The sequence below is a fragment of the Gracilinanus agilis genome, chromosome 4 (genome assembly GCF_016433145.1).
Source record: "Gracilinanus agilis isolate LMUSP501 chromosome 4, AgileGrace, whole genome shotgun sequence".
NCBI lineage: Eukaryota > Metazoa > Chordata > Mammalia > Didelphimorphia > Didelphidae > Gracilinanus > Gracilinanus agilis.
In genome coordinates this window covers 483,216,328-483,233,884 of record NC_058133.1, presented here as the reverse complement: position 1 = coordinate 483,233,884, position 17,557 = coordinate 483,216,328, and the positions used below count along the sequence as shown (strand labels likewise).

At 41.0% G+C, this 17,557-nt stretch overlaps 1 protein-coding gene across 1 annotated transcript; it reads right to left on the bottom strand.

The window, feature by feature from the left end:
• Positions 1-891: 891 nt before the first annotated feature.
• C4H17orf75 (chromosome 4 C17orf75 homolog) lies at positions 892-15,923 on the bottom strand. Its single transcript, XM_044676231.1, has 8 exons — positions 15,670-15,923; positions 10,937-11,017; positions 7,189-7,314; positions 6,665-6,808; positions 5,043-5,100; positions 3,131-3,250; positions 1,853-1,917; positions 892-1,166 (listed from the first exon to the last, which is right to left on the bottom strand). The coding sequence occupies exons 1-8, from the start codon at positions 15,819-15,821 to the stop codon at positions 1,016-1,018; spliced, it is 897 nt and encodes a 298-aa protein (XP_044532166.1). The 5' UTR covers positions 15,822-15,923; the 3' UTR covers positions 892-1,015.
• Between the last annotated feature and the right edge of the window lie 1,634 nt (positions 15,924-17,557).

Here is a 17,557-nt window from a genome sequence, read left to right as displayed (position 1 = left end):
CTTCCTTCCTTCCTTCCTTCCTTCCTTCCTTCCTTCCTTCCTTCCTTCCTTCCTTCCTTCCTTCCTCCGTCCCTCCCTCCCTCCCTTCCTATGTATATGTCTGTTACACTAAAGTTCCCAGGCATCTCCCTCCCTCCTTCCCCTCCCACAGTAGAGAAGGCATGAATTGACAAAAAAACATACATGTATATCTAAAACGATGTCACAGATGCTTTTATTTCTCAGTCCTTTCTCTAGAGGCAGATTTTCACAATTAATCTTCAAATATTGTACTACTTGCAATAATAACATATTATCTTGCACTTTGCACTTATAAATCTCTCTCATACATTCCTCCTTTAAGTAATCTACTGTTGTTGCCTGAGATGTGAAGGAGTAAAAAGAATTTTTACTTTAAATAAATTTTAAAATTTTCTTTTTAATAACAAATTTCCACGTTTTCTAAATTTCTATGATTCGTAGTCTCCTTCCTTTCTTCCCTTCCCCCTCTCAGAGCTGACAAATGATTCAATCTTGATGATACATGCATTATTACGCAAAACATTTCCGTATTATTCATTCTTATAAGTGAATAATCTTATAAAACCAAAACCCTAAAACATAGACCCAAATGAGCAAGTGATAAATCATATGCTTCCATCTGCACTTTATTCCAACAGTTCTTTCTCTGGAGGGGAAAGTATTCTTTGCCATAAGTTCCTCAGAATTGTCCTGGTTAAATAGATTTGGATTTTTTTAATATCATTTTTCATTTTATTTTTAAAAATATTTTTCCATGGTTATTAGATTGTTAAAAAATTCTTTGTTACCAGGTATGGTTCACCACGTAGAAGAATGAGGGAGAGAATCTATTTGGAAATAAAGTTGACCTAAGAATGAGAGATACCAATAAGACTTTTAAAATAAGAGACTACAATGGAAGATAGAAAGAAAAGCTGTAGAATCTGTTCTCACCCAATTATTATCACACACAGCATGGAAATTCTGACTTAGAAACAAACCAGCAGAAGGGGCTCTAGAACATCTCACCTGCATTAGAAAACTTTGGCTGAGGCCCACTGCAATCTATGACCACTGACTTGTGTGGCTCTTCAGTCATAGCCATGCATAAGGATGTCATCGTCCCTTCATGAATAAGCCCCTGGAGACTGGCCACACTCAGGAACCTGCCACAAAAGAGGGTTATGTTTTCAGACATGGCCAATGTGGGAATTTGTTTTGATTATTCCTCAACCAAATTTTGGTGGAGGGTAACTAGGAGAACTAGGGGGATATTGGGAGGACCGGGGAGAAGTGGTAATAGAGTTGCCAAAAAAACAGATAAAGAAACAAAAGTAAAGAGAACTTGAAGCATTCATTTAAAAAAAGTACACAGGGGGCAGCTGGGTAGTTCAGTGGATCGAGAGCCAAACCTAGAGACAGGAGGTCCTAGGTTCAAATCTGGTCTCAGACACTTCCCAGCTGTGTGACCCTGGGCAAGTCACTTGGCCTTCATTGCCTAGCCCTTACCACCCTTCTGCCTTGAAGCCAATACACTGTATTGACTCCAAGATGGAAGGAAGGTAAGGGTTTATTTAAAAAAAAATAAAAATAAAATAAAGTAAAGTAAAATAAAAAAGTACACAGAAGAAGAGTCCAAAGAAAAAAACAAAACACTAACAAGGACAGCTCTTAAAGTTACATATTGAATTTATAAGCAGGTTGTATGCAATAGAGATTTGCAGTTACATGAACAATAAAAAGAAAAATACATAGATAACATTCTAAATAAATAAAATCTAGAAATTTAAAAAAAATTTTAAAGCAAATTGTGAAAAAAAGCTGCTTTCATAAAACTTTAAGCAGTCTTTACCCATTAATGTCTCTCTTTGTTTTTTCATCTGATTCTTGAACTTCAACAGGAGTGTAGCTCAAAGCCTTTGAGAGAGAAATTCACTGTCAGCATGTATTTTATTTGCTTTGGTTCAATCAATCAACAGCAAATATTTATTAAGCACCTAACATGTGCAGAATGGAGGGGTGGTGCCTCTATGTGCAGAGGCTAAGGGTTGGGGAAGATATAAAATCTGGGAAACTCCTATTTCTTCATGGTTTAAAAAAAAAAACCTTGTCATAAATGTAATAATCATCAAAAAAAAGACAAACAAATAATAATAAACAATAAGAAATAGAATCTTACAGAAGATCCTGAATAAAGAGTGAAACCCAAAAAAGAGTTTTTTTTTTCTGTCTCCTTTCCCAAATACACTTGGGTTCTTCTAGATTTCTTTTTTCTGTTCTGAACTGTAAAGGCTGTAAGCCACTCCATAAAATAATCTGGATGAAAAATTCCATCAATTCTCCAGGTGATTCCAAATATACCTCATTACCAATGCCAAAATATATAGATCAGTGATTCCCAAAGTGGGCGCTACCGCCCCCTGGTGGGTGCTGCAGCAATCCAGAGGAGTGGTGATGGCCACAGGTGCATTTATCTTTAATTAATTGCTATTAAAATTAAAAAAAAATTCATTTCCAGGGGGCTAAGTAATATTTTTTCTGGAAAGGGCAGTACGCCAAAAAAATTTGGGAACCACTGATCTAGATACTTGAGTGAATTTTCCAGTTTTCACCTGAATACTGTGTCATTTAGAAAGGCAACATGCTGGAGTAGCTAAACATTGGCTCCTGAGCTGGAGGACCAGGGTTGAAATTTTGCCTCTAACAAATACTACCTGTGTGACCCATGACAACTCACCTGGGCTGTAGTAGCTTTACATATAAAATGAAGTAGTTGGTTTAGATGGCCTCTGAAGACCTTCTAGCTCTAGAAAGATCTAGGATCCTCCAAGCTCAAAGAGCTTAGGGTGCTTTTCTCTCCCCTCCTATTGCTTAGGGAATTAATTCTATTTGCAGGTCATCGTAACAAATCCCTAGAAGATTATTATTGTGAAATGATTTATCCCTTGAGAATACCTCAATTGGCAATTGCCACTGACTGAATAACTGAAATTTGAGGATTGTGGGGAGATTGTTGATAGCTAATTGCATTTGGGATGAATGGAAAAATAAATGTGAGAGGTCTCTCTAAATCCTTTAAACAACTTCCCAATAGGCTTTTAAGCAATGGATTGTATTTGTTGATACTTACAGCATGCAGGAGAAAGGTAAGCTTCTCTTGAAAGAGATTCACAACTCTCTGGATTGGGCAGACAGCCTCTTCAAACCAGTTGCTAAGGTAGGATTTGGTGCAGGCCTCCACACTACCTTCCTATACAGAGACCAGAATACAGTAATATCAGTTCTGTTTAATACAAGATCCCATTTTAACTAAAATGTATTACTTTCTGTCTCAATATTGTTGACAGTAGTAAGAGCTGATGGATACACACTTCTGAATTTTTAAAAATTAATTTGTTACATTAAGACACAAAAACTTTATAGTTAATTGCAGAAAAGCAGAAATACTAAATGCTTCATTTTCAGATCACAATGCAAATTAAAATTAATAAAGGACCATGGAAGCACAGAATAAAAATTAATCAGAAACTAAATACTTAATCTTAAAGAATGAATGGGTTAAAGAGCAAGTCATAGGGGGCAGTTAGGTGGCTCAATGGATGGAAAGCCAGACCTAAAATTGGGAGGTCATGGGTTGAAATCTTGCCCCACATTTTTGGGTATAAAATAGATGTAAACTTTTCTATGTAGGGTGGCTTATATTGGAGAGGAAGATCCCTAATATAATATGGGTCATTTGCCTTCCTATCCTAAAGCTGCCTGAGTGACATTTCTTCTTGGAAAGTTACCTTTCATGGAAAGGTGTCTCTGGAGGGAATTGTGTGTTTGTGTGTGTAGCTATGTGACCCTAGGCAAGTCATTTAACCCTCATTGCCTAGCCTTTACCATTATTACAGACAAAAGATAAGGAAAGGAGGGAGGAAGGAAAGAAAGAGAAAGAGAGAAAGAGAGAAAGGAAGGAAGGAAGGAAGGAAGGAAGAAAGGAAGAAAAGAAAGAAAGAAAGAAAGAAAGAAAGAAAGAGAAAAAAAGAGAAAAAGAAAGAGAAAAAGGAAAGAAAAAAGAAAGAAAAGAAAGAAAAGGGAGGGAGGAAGGAAGAAATTAAGGAAGAGAAAGAGAGAGATCATAGAAACATAATTTTACTAAAATTACGAGACAACATACCAAAACCTGTGGGATACAGCAAAAGCAATAATTAGAGGAAAATTTATCTCTCTAAATGCTTATATTACTAAAAAAGAAAGAATTTTTCCAAATTTTAGGAGCAGAAAAAGAATGCTGAAATTTATTCTTCCCAGAAGAATGTTTTGTCAAGAAATTGAGCTTGAAAAATAAAGAAATGAGAACAGAAGACAGTCCAAGAGGGTACACTGAAAAGCTGAGCTGTACTGACATCTCAAAGGTTTTTTAAGAGACTGAGGTTCTCTTATCTTACCCAGCCTGGAGTGCAAGGGCTCCTCACAGACTGGTCCCACTCTGATCAACATAGTAACTTTGACCTGCTGTTTTCCAGCCTGGGCCAGTATGTCCCTCTTAGGCAACCTGGTGGCCCCCATTCCCAGAGGACTTGCCACATTAATGCCAGAATTAGTGCAGACCCCAACTGAGCTTACTTCATGACAGCACTGAACTCCTTAGCTCAAGAGAGCTACTGGTTTTAGCCTCCCCACTAATTGGGATTACAGACAAATGGCTCCATGCCTAGCTTTTAATCATATTAAAATTAATATACATTTAAAAAACCCTAGTTATACATAACTAAGATTTATGGTTTCATATATAATCCTACTTTTCTGTTACTGTTTGTACAGTAAAATGTTCATGGCTCAGTTCCTAATTTTTTAAAAATGTAAATCAAGGAAAAGGGCAAAAAATAAGCCTAGAACAGATACTATTGTAAAATTTTTATTTAAAATGGTGAAATCTAAAGTGTTCCTTGTCATTTCTTCACCTGAGACAGTCACCATTCAAAGGAGAGCAGAACCTTAGATACCCAATATTATTAACCTTGCATGCTTAAAAGGGATAAAATCAGGCTTCTTACCTCACTGTCCACGTTTGTCTTCAGGCCTTGGATATATTTGTCCAACTCAAGTCTGAAAGTGTGTTCTTAAGGAATAATAATAGTAAATAATAACAGCTAGGATTTATATAGCACTTTAAAGTTTGCAACATGCTTTGCAATATGATCTTGTTTTATCCTCACAACAACCCAGAGAGGCATGTGTTATTATTATTACCACTGCCATTTTGCGAAAGAGGAAACTAAGGTAGACAGAAGTTAATTGACTTGCCCACTGTCCCAAAGCTAGTAAATGTCTGAGGCTGAATTTGAACACAAGTCTTCCTGACTCCAAGTTCAGTGCTATATCTTCTGTGCCACCTAACTGACCCTGCTAAATAGTAGGGAAACTAGTTAAATAAAATTGTGGTATATTCATGTAAAGTAATACTGTAATACAACTAGGATGGCCAAATATGAAAATAGAGGAGTGCTATCTAAAAAAACCTTTAGAAAAAATCAAAATAAGAGGAATAGAGTACATACTGACTACAATTATATAAGGGAAAATGAATTAATCTTTGATAGGAAATTTAAACAATAATTACAATAATGAAAAAGAAAACTATTCAGAATTCTGGTGATCTACCAATCATGACTTCAGAGAACTGGGAGGGAACCATGTCTCCTGCCTTTTGGCAAAGAGGTGGTAGAGGGGCAAAATGAGGCATATGTTTTCAGATCTAATTTGCTTAATTTTATTATTTGTTAAAATGAAGAGCTCCAGGGAACATGATCATTTGGAAATGATAGTAGTGTTTAAAAAATTCAATATTAAGCATTAATTAAAAATTAAACATTTTTAAAAATGATTAACCATGAACTGCCAAAGAATCTTGTTGGAAACTTAAACGGAAAGGCCTAAAGTCCTTATATAATACTTTATGTGTTGAATTTAGTTATATGTAAATTTATATGTAAAATTTATATGTAAAAAGTTAATTTAAAAGTTTAGAATCTTGAGATTATTTATGTTACAGAAGTTGTTTGATTTCAGTAAAAGATTTAATGAATCAATCAGCAAGATTTTAAAGTACTTAAATAGGCCGGGAACTGGACTATTAATATTTTTAATTAATAAAGCTAGAGTAGTTAGGTAGCAGAGTGGATAGAGTGTCAGGCCTGCAGAATTCAAAACTGGCCTCAGACACTTCCTAGTTGTGTGACCCTGGGCAAGTCACTTAACCCCAAATGCCTAGCCCTAAGGGCTCTTCTGCTTTGGAATTGATACTTGGGATTGATTCTAAGACAAAAGGTAAAGGCTTAAAAAATGTTTAATAAAATATCTGGAAGTTCTCACCAAGAACCTTCCCCTTCCCCCAGACTGACAGCAGGTACCCAATTCCCCAGTGGTTGGCCCAAGGGTCCAGGCAGGCATCCAGAGCAGGGCAATCTTCCATTCACTTCCCCGTTCCTTCCCTGAGGCTACTGAATACTTTTCCACTCCATGAGTTAATATTCATTTCTAAAAATAAAATGGAAGAAAGGTTGTAGGAATGCATTGGGAAACCCTGGAGATGGGATCAGGTCCTGGGTAAGAGGAAGCAGTCAGAATCCAGCTTCTCTTCTGTCCCTGTCCTCTTCAGAGACCAAGAAAAGGATATAGCTCCAGGCCTTTTTCAGACCCTCCTATGAAACAGGCTATATATTCAGGAAGGTCAGGACCAGACTCTGCAGTTGCTGTTTCTAGAAGTGGTTTGTCTTGTTGGAAAAGGCAGTAATAGCAACCGACCCGGGAATCTGGAAGACTGGGGGGCAAAGAGGGGAAGAAGGGGTGGAAAAAGTCAAAGGAACAGGCTGGTGACTCATCCTGTGGCCAACTAGCAGATGGCTCCCAAGGCTGCTCCTCTTTATCTGGATCTACACTGGGAGTCTGCCCACCTCCTTATCATGCCTTAAGCTAAATACTTGGAAGGGAAAGGTTAAGTGAATTGCCAGTATTAACCTAATTAACCAATTAAAGAGAGGATGAGTCAAGCTCCACAATTTCCTTGCTGTGATCAAGATGGGTCTAGACAGGGAGCCAGCCAAGTCTATGTCAGCTAGAGAGATCTGGCCTGGGGGAAGTGCTTATCCCTTCCATTGCACAGCTCAGAAACAAAGACTCTGCCTGTATCCCAGCCCTCACCTTAACTCCACCGATGTCACATTACCCAGGCCTTCGAAGACAGCTCCTTTGGACAGACGTTTAGAGATGGCGGCCCGGAGTTCTGGCTCTACTTCAGATGGTAAATTGGTATCTAACAAGGAAAGGCTTTTCAAACAAACAAACAAACAAACAAACAAAAAAAAACCCTATATATATATGGATGCTTTACATAAATGGATTTATTTATTCATTCTTTCTTTCTTTGCCAATGGAATTCTGAATCTGCAACAATGAGGGGAGTTAAAGGTTTGATGAAGCTAGAATGACTTCCAGGGATGGGACTTAGAGGACCCATCATCTTAGCACAGAACCTGCTCACTTTACAGAGAGGCTCCATGAATTGGCCAAAATCACAGAGCTAGGATGGAGGCATCCTGACTCTAGTGCCACGATGCTCCATGCTGGCTCAGTACCAGAGAGATTCTTGAAACCTTTTTGTCCTGTGGACCCTCCAGCAGCCATCTAGGGAATACAAATATTACCCTTCCCAGAAGAATGCTTTTAAGTGGCTAAAATAAAATATATAGGAAGAAAAATAACAGCTAATTCCATGGAAATATGATTATCACGATTTTTAAAAAATCTGCATTCTCTAGATCAGGGGTCGGCAACCTTTTTGGCCATGAGAGCCACAAACACCACATTTTTTAAAATGTAATTTCGTGGGAGCCGTACAGTGCTCACAGTGGGCGCTCCTGTAACAGCGCCCGAAAAAAAATGGACTTTATGGCTCCTGCAGAAAGAGCCAGATATGGCTCGAGAGCCATATGTTGCCAACCCCTGCTCTAGATTAAGGACCCCTCCTCAAAGCAGTTTCTTTGGGAGTTAATTTGGTGACATGCCAACCACCTTCCATCTCCCCATGCACGAAGCCAAAAGCTATTATCAAACATTTTGTCATCTGAGCTTTCTGTTATGAAGTAAGAAGCAAAAATCTAAAACTTGACTCGATAAAATTCAATTAAGCATGCCAAGCTCTATGTTAGATATGGGAAATACAACACATACTCTCGAGGAGCTCATGATCTAGAATGGGGAGCTAAAGGATACATGATCAAAGTTAAAGAAGATTCCTTAGAGTAGGGTGACAGATGCGTTAGAGGAGAAAGCCTGGGGGAAGAGGAAGAGGATGGGAAGCTCCAATACAGCCTCAGTGGGAAGCAATGAGCACCTGAATGAGAGGGGATACTTTGGGTGGACCAAAGGATAGATGGATGCTGGGGCTACTGACAAGGTGACTAGACTTGGCAAATGATGAGGAATAAGGGAGAGGAAACACAAAGGTGCCTCTGAAGCCTGGGTGGCTGAGAGGATAGTGAGAGCACACATAAACATGAAGATGCTAGGAGGAGGGCAGGTTTGGAGAGGAAGATGAGTTCTGGAGTTGGAGGTGACATAAAGATGGAAATATATAGTAGGAGGCTGGAAAGGTGGCTCTTGGGAGGAAGTGGACGATTTGTGAATCATCTGCAGTCAGGAGAATGGATGAAATCATCAAAGGAAAAAATGTAAAGAAAGAAGAAAAAAGGAATGAGGAGAGAACTTGAGATAAACCCTTTCTTAAGAGACAAAAGGAAGAAAAGGATCCGGCAAAGGAGATAGAAGGAATAGGCGAGGAGGTCAGGAGACCCAAGAGGTACAGTGTCACAGAAGAGTGGGCCAAGAAAAAAGGCTGTTCCACGGAGCCAAATGCCTCAGAGAAATGAAGGATCCAGCAGAAAAAAGAGAACCCAGTGGATTTTAGGTTACCACTGGTCTTAGAGACACACAGCAAGGAAGGAAGCTATAATTCAATGGCCTAAAAAGTAAATCCGTAGTAAAGAAATAACAGCAGCTTTGTTTAGGGAACACAAGAGAACAATAGTCTGAGAGGGGTAGCAAAATCAAGCAAGAATTTTAGGATTATAAAGAGTTAAAGATGTCTGTAGGCTATAGCCAGAAAGGTGGGAGAAGTTGAAGATGTTAAGACCAGAAAGAGAATGGTTAATGGAGAAAAGTCATGGAGGGGACAAGAGAGAATGAAGCCAAAGGCAAATAAAGAAGAGTTAGCCAAGGGTCCTTCCTCTTCCTCTCAGCCTGGGTCAATTGGTGATGGAGCAAGCAAAGACCTTGAAGGGTTTAGAGGAGCAAAGTTCAGGAAGTTCTTGTCCCAAAGGCCTCAGGGTAGAAAGCTGTTTTAGGCCGGCTCTGTAGCATGAAGACAGAGGAAGAACACATATTCTACTCAAATCTTCTCACTGCTATATATAGGAAGATATTCTCTCAATATAATACCTACATCAGATCTGAGAAGTTCAGATCTCAGTTCTGCCATTTAGAGGCAATCAGGTGGCCCAATGGGTAGAGCACTGGATTTGGAATCAGGAAAATCTGAGTTTGAATCCTCCCCCAGAACTTTCAAAGAGCCAAGGGACCTTAGGCACATCACCTCTGTCAGCTTCTGTTTCCTCAACTTTAAAATAAAGGAGTTGGACTTCCTATCTTCTAGGGCCCCTTCCAGCTCTAAATCTATGATCTGTGTTACCTTGGACATGACCATGCACCACCTGGAGTCTCAGTTTTCTCATCTGTAAAACAAGGGGATTGGATGAGATGGTCTCTGAGGCTCTTTCTAACTCTAAATCTAGGATCCAGCAGCAAAGGGTATATAACAAGTCCCAAGCAGGGAAACTTCTTCTACCAAGGCTGATCTCAAACCATCTCTGATTGCTCTACTGCAAAAATGAATAATATGGAAATCGATATTATAACATTTATATAAAGCAGTAGAATTGCTGGTCAGCTTGGGAAGGGGGGAGGGAAGAGGGGAGGGAAAGAAAATGAATCATGGAAAGATGGAAAATATTTAAAAAATTAAAAAATCAAACCATCTCTGACTTGGTAGATAAGTGCCAGGACCCCATGCTTGAGGCACATGATGGTGATGGCCCAGAGTATGAAACAGTACAAGAGCAGAGGATGAAAGACAAAACCATAAAATGATCTTTAAAATCTGACAGGGCCTGGACCAGTGAATTCACTCGTGTTGGGAATCCCCCCTAGCCATGTGGACAGCCTTAGACTACAGTCTGGAGCAGAGATGTCACACACAGGGCCCCAGGCAGCCCATGACACTCCTGAGGGCCTGAACCAGCTAAAAATTGGGAAAGATCTCACAAAATAAAAATACAAGAAAACCCAGACAGTGTCAATATGTGGTTTTCTAAGCCAATGTGCGGCCATACAGTCAGCAGCCTCCAGTGGGGCCACAGACCCAGTGTATGTTGGGACAAGATCTTCCTGGATCCAGTCACCTCGCTATCCATCATGCCACACTGCCTCTCATCAATTACTTCTGAGAGCAACCTGAAGGTATCATTTAAATCCAATCCTGGAATCCCGTGTGTGTTCCCAGAAACTGAGAGAAGAAACGTTTCTCTGATTGCTAATGGCAGGAGCACTATTTGGCCTTCTCACTGGACTGGGAGCCCCTCCAGGCCTCTGCACTTTCTTCCTTTTCTCAGAATGGGACCTGGCATACAGTAAGTGCTTAATAAGCGTTTACTGACTGACTAGCTGGAGCTGTCCAGTTGTCAAAGTTCACAACATAAGAAAACAGAAGTCTAGGATCTCGTGAGAAGGGCGAATTTGTATGTCTGATATAGGAATTGTTCAATGGAAAATGAGGACTGCGGGTCTCATCGGGTCAGAACTGCACTTGGGATGAGAAAACAAATGCTGGCTTTACCTGAAGTCTGCAGCAGGAGGGCTTTCCAAAGTCAGGCTGCTCGGACTGCCATCATCACCGTCTCCACGTTGGGTTGGCGACCTACAAGTCATGGGATGATTATGGTCATTAATCATGGAAATCTCACCATGGCAGGGATCACAGAGAAAGGAAGAAGGCAGGGGTGGAAGTGAGTCAAAAGAGAAGTCAGCTTGGAATATTAGGAGAGAGCAAGGATGGTAGCCCTTTTTTTAGAATGGAAAAGATAAGCTTCCAGTGAGTGAAAACTGACAACAGGCAGTCCATAAAGGATCTGACCCCATAAATCCTTAGAACTGGATAGAATCTGAGATCATCCAATCTAAACCCTGAATTTTACAGATGAAAAAAACAAAGAGTACCAAGAGGAAGGGACTTGCCAGGAGCTCTCTGGCCTGAAATGAAGCCTAAACCTGCAAACCTACAAGCCATAAAAACTAGTAAAGAACAAGAAAATGAACATCAGGAACTAGCCAGAGGGGAAGAATTCTTAACCAAGTAAGAGGATAAGGAGATCACCAAAGATAAAGTAGGTCATTCTCACTGAATGAAACTGAAAGCTTTTATACAAACAAAATCACTGCAGCTAGGGTAAGAATGGAAATGGTTGGGGAAAAAACATCTGTATACCTTCTCTTTGATATAGGTTTGATATTCAAAATATAGTGGGGGTCCTAAAGTCTCTGTGAAAGTTTAAGCTTCACTGGCTTTAATAGCTTAAAATTTCATGAAGACTTTAGGACACTTACTGCTCTTTTGCCTTAGAACCAATTAGTTCTAAGGCAGAAGGTCACAATTTAAAAAAAAAAAAAAAAGACTTTAGGGGGGCAGCTGGGTAGCTCAGTGGATTGAGAGTCAGGCCTAGAGACAGGAAGTCCTAGGTTCAAATCCGACCTCAGACACTTCCCAGCTGTGTGACCCTGGGCAAGTCACTTGACCCCCATTGCCCACCCTTACCACTTCCACCAAGGAGCCAATACCCAGAAGTTAAGGGTTTAAAAAAAAAAAAGACTTTAGGACATCCCATATTGAAAATTAACATGTCTAAGACTGAAAGCATTTCCCAATAGGTAAGTGGTCAAAGGATATGAACTAATATTACTCAAAATAACTATAAACTATTAACAGCCATATGAAAGACTGTTTCCTCTCCTGTCTCCCATGCCTGCCCTGTTCCACTCTCTTCATCTCTGCTTAGAAGAACTAGTTTCCTTCAAAACTCAACTCAACAACTATTTTCTCTAGGAAGCCTTTCTGGATCCATCATCGTCCCTTCCTGGTCAATTTTCTTGATTCTGATTTGTATATCCTTATATACAGACAGATTATTGCCCACTATAGATTATAAGCTCCTTGGGACCTGAGGCTGTTTCATCATTGACTTTTCATCCCCAGCAACAACCACCATGCCTGACACATAGCATGCACTTAATAAATGATTGTTGATTGACTCATTATTGGATAATGGACTACCCCATAGCTCAATTCTGAATCATAAGCTGCCTAGACCAAAGCTCCCCTCTCTCTGGCCACCACTCCCCACTCCCTTCTAGCCATCCATGCCCCTCCTAGATCTAAATCTTCCCTCTTATTCCACTGTGCTCTAGAGAAGTTTTATTCTATTTTTAACAACTGGCCCTCGTATTAGATCTGCTCTCCTTCTGTCCTTTCCATCTCTTTGTAATCACTGAAACGCAGCCTTTCCCTGAAAACACAGCATGGCTGGCGATGGCTATGCCTTCCACCGCACAGTCTGTGACAAGAGTAGGGCAGGCATGCTTTCTTGTTTCTCACTGTGGCCTCTGCTCTCTCCTCTACCCCTCTCTACTCAGCAACCTGGTTCTCCTGAGGTTTACCTCCCTCAGAGAGAATATTCCATTCCAATACTGGTGGCACATCATTCTCCCTCTTTCCTCAAGGAGTTCAATACTTGGCTCACAGTCTTCTTCTTAATCTCAGATTTAGTCTTAGAATCAATACAGTGTGTTGGTTCTAAGGCAGAAGAGTGTTAAGGGCTAGGCAATAGGGGTTAAATGACTTGCCCAGGGTCACACAGCTAGGAAAGGTCTGAGGCCAGATTTGAACCTAGGACCTATTTACATTCCTGATGCCATCTCCCCCTGCTGCTTGCTCCACTGATTATCCCTTCTCTAGTTAATTTTTCTTCCTTAGACACCTTTGCAGGGTCATCAGGAATGTGAATATGCTTCCAGGGTTGTGTCCTAGGTCCTCTCCTGTTCTCCCTTTATATACTCTATGTGGATGATCTCAGCTTCCTCACCTTTGTGCAAATGACTTTCATATATACATATCTAGCCCTTACCTCTCTCTTGAATTCCAGGTCCACATCTCTCACTACCTGTTTAAAATCTCCCATCAGCATCTCAAACTGAAAATGTTCAAAACATATCTTCCCTCCTAAATCAACCAATCAGTGAATGAATACTTAAGTCCCCATTATATGCCAAGACTTGAAGAAGGAAATGGCAAACCACTCTGGTATCTTTGCCAAGAAAATCACGAATGGGGTCAGGGAGAACAGGACACTAAGAAAACCACTCAACAAAAGCAAAAAAAAATTTTTTTAAATGTGCCAGGCACTGTCCCAGGTGCCAATGATAAAAATAAAAGGAAGGAACCAATCTTTACAGGCAACAAATTTACATTCTAATGGGAGATATAAATATAAGTATATAACAAATGTAAAGAGAATACAACCAAATACAACATAGTTAAGATTAAGGTAATTTGAGAGGAAGGAGACTAGTATTTGGGGAAATCATGAAAGTCTCCCAATTTCCTTATTTCTTCTTCTTTTAAATAAACCCTTGCCTCTTTGTGGTGGCAAAAAACTGGAAAATGAAAGAATGTCCTTCAACTGGGGAGTGGCTGAACAAATTATGGTATATGTTGGTGATGGAATACTATTGTGTTCAAAGGAATAATAAACTGGAGGAATTCCATGTGAACTGGAACAACCTCCAGGAACTGATGAAGAGTGAAAGGAGCAGATCCAGGAGAACACTGTACACAGAGACTGATACACCGTGGCACAATTGTAAGTAATGGACTTCTCTACTAGCAGCAATGCAATAATCCAATTCTGAGGGACTTATGAGAAAGAAAACCAGCCACATTCAGAGGAAGAACTGTGGGAGGAGAAACACAGAAGAAAAACAACTGCTTGAACACATGGGCTGATCAGGATATTAGTAGGGATGTAGACACTAAACAATAACTCTAGTCCGACTATCAATAATATAGAATTAGGTCTTAATCAATGATACATGTAAAACCCAGGGGAATTGTGCAAAGGGCTAAGGGGGGTTAGGAGGGCTCGGGGGAGAGGGAAAGAACATGAAACATGTAACTATGGGAAAATATTCAAAATCAATCAATCAATCAACTGCCTAAAAATAAATAAATAAATAAATAGATGGATGAGCCTGGGAACAAATAAATAAAGTGGCTTTTATCTTGCCCTTTATCTTAAAATCAATGCAAGTATCAGTTCCAAGGCAAAGAGTGGTAAAGGCTAATTAATGGAGATTAAATGACTTGTCCAGGGTCACCCAGCTAGGAAGTGTCTAAGGCTGGATTTGAATACTAGGCCTTCCATCCTTGGGTCTGCCTAGCTGGCCCTCATTTATTTATTTATTCACCATGCATTTACTTGTCTGTGACTATGCCAGGACCTTCTTGTGGCCCCATTTTCATATTTTTATCCCTGGATCCTAGCAGTCCCTGGCACACACAAAATGCTTGATTGATGGGAGAAAAGCAAGGAGGAAAGGTGAGAAAAGTTGGGCATGGTGGGACGCTTGTCCGTCTGTGTCCCTCTGTCTGTGCTAAGTGCTAGGCATACAAAGAAAGATGAGTCTCTGCCCTCCAAGAGCTCCCAGTCTATCCGGAGAGCGGACATGCAAAGGACTAGGTAGAAACAGGTTACACGCTAGAGAAGCCGAGACACTGAGAAGGGTCTGCGCCAGCTCAGCATGCCCCCCCCCCCTCCTTGTGGGAATGAGCATGCGTGTTTGTGTCCCATGGAGGCTGTTTGCACCCATGTAGGCAGGCACACAAGCACTGCATGAATGTTTTCTCGGGCCTGGCATCGGTGCCCGCGGATTAGAGCTGCAAGGTAAGCCTGCAGGCGTGCTCCGTGACGTATGTGTGGGCATGACTGCACAGCGATGTGATCATGCCACACTGGTGCGGGAGCCGGCGCAGTTAGCATGCTTGTGCACAAGGAGTTAATGATGAAGGTAGTACCAAGTAAGCGCATGCCTCATTCCCATGTAAGCATGATCGAGTTATCAGGTCGGCTGGGATATGGGGCATGTTTGTGTGCATGCGTTCTCGTGTTTAATAATAATTTATGATAGCAGCTAGCATTTATAGAGGGCTTACAGGTATTACCTCATCTGAGCCTCCCGACAACTCGGAGAGGTGGGCACTGGGGTAATGCCCATTTTACAGATGAGAGAACTAAGGCACTGAACGGGTAAGTGACTTGCCCTGGGCCTCCCAGGTAAATATCCAAACCTGAAATATTTGAGCCAAGGACTTCCGGTCACCCACCTCCTCTCCTCATTTTCCCTCTCCCCCCCCCCACGCGTGCTTGGGAACAGGCATCTGCGTGTGCGTACGCACGCACACGCACACGCTGCCCGGGATGAGCGGGGGAGGGGCAGGCCCGAGACGCCCCGGGGCCGCACCTGCTTCCGAGGTAGGCGTAGAGGCAGAAGTGGCTGCTGGGGGGTTGCTGGGGCTTCCGGTCCTCCGCGTTCCCGCCGCCACCGCCGCCTTCCTCACTGCTCTCTAGCTCCTTGTCGTCCCCGTCCAGGGACTCGTGCAAGGAGGGTAGCATGTCCGCGCGCAGGGCCGGGCTGAGCCAACCCGACTCCAGCCGAACAGAGCCTAGCAGAACCTCAGGCGCGCCTGCGCGAGAGTGGGGGTGGGGTGGCCTGCTGTTCTGTTTCCCCGCCCCACTGCCCCCCCACCTGCTGTATGGTCCGGCTGGTCTCTGCTGTACCCTGTTCTCCACACTCTTATGTTAAGTGTTTGCCACGAGGGACCCTGATTGTCCCTTGAGAGTCTTCCTGGACAAATCACTTGTCTACTTGGGTTTGTTTTCTTACTGTCAAAAATGGGTTGGAGTTGAATGACTTGAATATAAAGAGGGAAACTATAAACAAGTTAAGTGAACACAGAATAGTATACTTGTCAAATCTCTGGGAAAGGAAAGATTTTAAAACCAAGCAAGAGTTAGAGAAAATTACAAAATGTAAAATAAATTATTTTGATTATATTAAACTAAAAAGCTTTTGTACAAACAAAAACAATGCATCCAAAATCAGAAGGGAAACAACAAATTGAGAAAAAATCTTTATAACAAAAAACTCTGACGAAGGTCTAATTACTCAAATCTACAAGGAGTTAAATCAATTGTATAAAAAATCTAGCCATTCCCCAATTGCTAAATGGGCAAGGTACATGAATAGGCAATTTTCAGATAAAGAAATCAAAAGAATCAATAAGCACATGGGAAAGTGTTCTAAATCTCTAATAATTAGAGAAATGCAAATCAAAACAACTCTGAGGTATCACCTCACACCTAGCAGACTGGGTAAAATGATAGAAGGGGAGAGTAATGAATGTTGGAGGGGATGTGGCAAAATTAGGACATTAATGCATTGTTGGTGGATGTGTGAACTGATCCAACCATTCTGGCTGGCAATTTGGAATTATGCTCAAAGGGCTATAAAAGATTGCCTTGCTTGCCCTTTGAGCCAGCCATACCATTGTTGGGTTTGTACCCCAAAGAGATCATAGATAAACAGACTTGTACAAAAATATTTATAGCTGTGCTTTTTGTGGTGGCAAAAAACTGGAAAATGAGGATAAGCCCTTCAATTGGGGAATGGCTGAACAAATTGTGGTTTATGCTAGTGATGGAATACTATTGTGCTCAAAGGAATAATAAACTGGAGGAATTCCATGTGAACTGGAAAGACCTCCAGGAATTGATGCAGAGTGAAAGGAGCAGAGCCAGAAGAACATTGTACACAGAGACTGATACACTGTGGTAAAATAGAATGTGGTGGACTTCTGTACTGGTACTAATGCAGTGACCCAGGACAATTCTGAGGGATTTATGGAAAAGAACGCTATCCACATTCAGAGGAAGAACTGCAGGAGTGGAAACACAGAAGAGGGGCAACTGCTTGAACACATGGGTTGATGCGGACATGATTGGGGATGTAGACTTGAAACTACCACACCAATGCAACTATCAATAATATGGAAATAGGTCTTGATCAATGACACATGTTAAAACCAGTGGAAATGTGCAGCAGCTATGGGGGGGGGGGAGTGAAGGGGAAAGTAAGAGCATGAATCATGTAACCATGTTAACTTTTCTAAAAAATAAATATTTAAAAAAATTTTTTAAAAATGGGTTGGAGACATTAATCCTAAATTCCATGAATCATAACAAAGAAGGACCTTCATCCTCTGTCCAGGCAGTGAGCTTTCCACGGCTAGAATCTTATTGGGTAAAGGCTGGATAATCTTATTGAGTAAAGGTTGGATAGTCACGTGTTG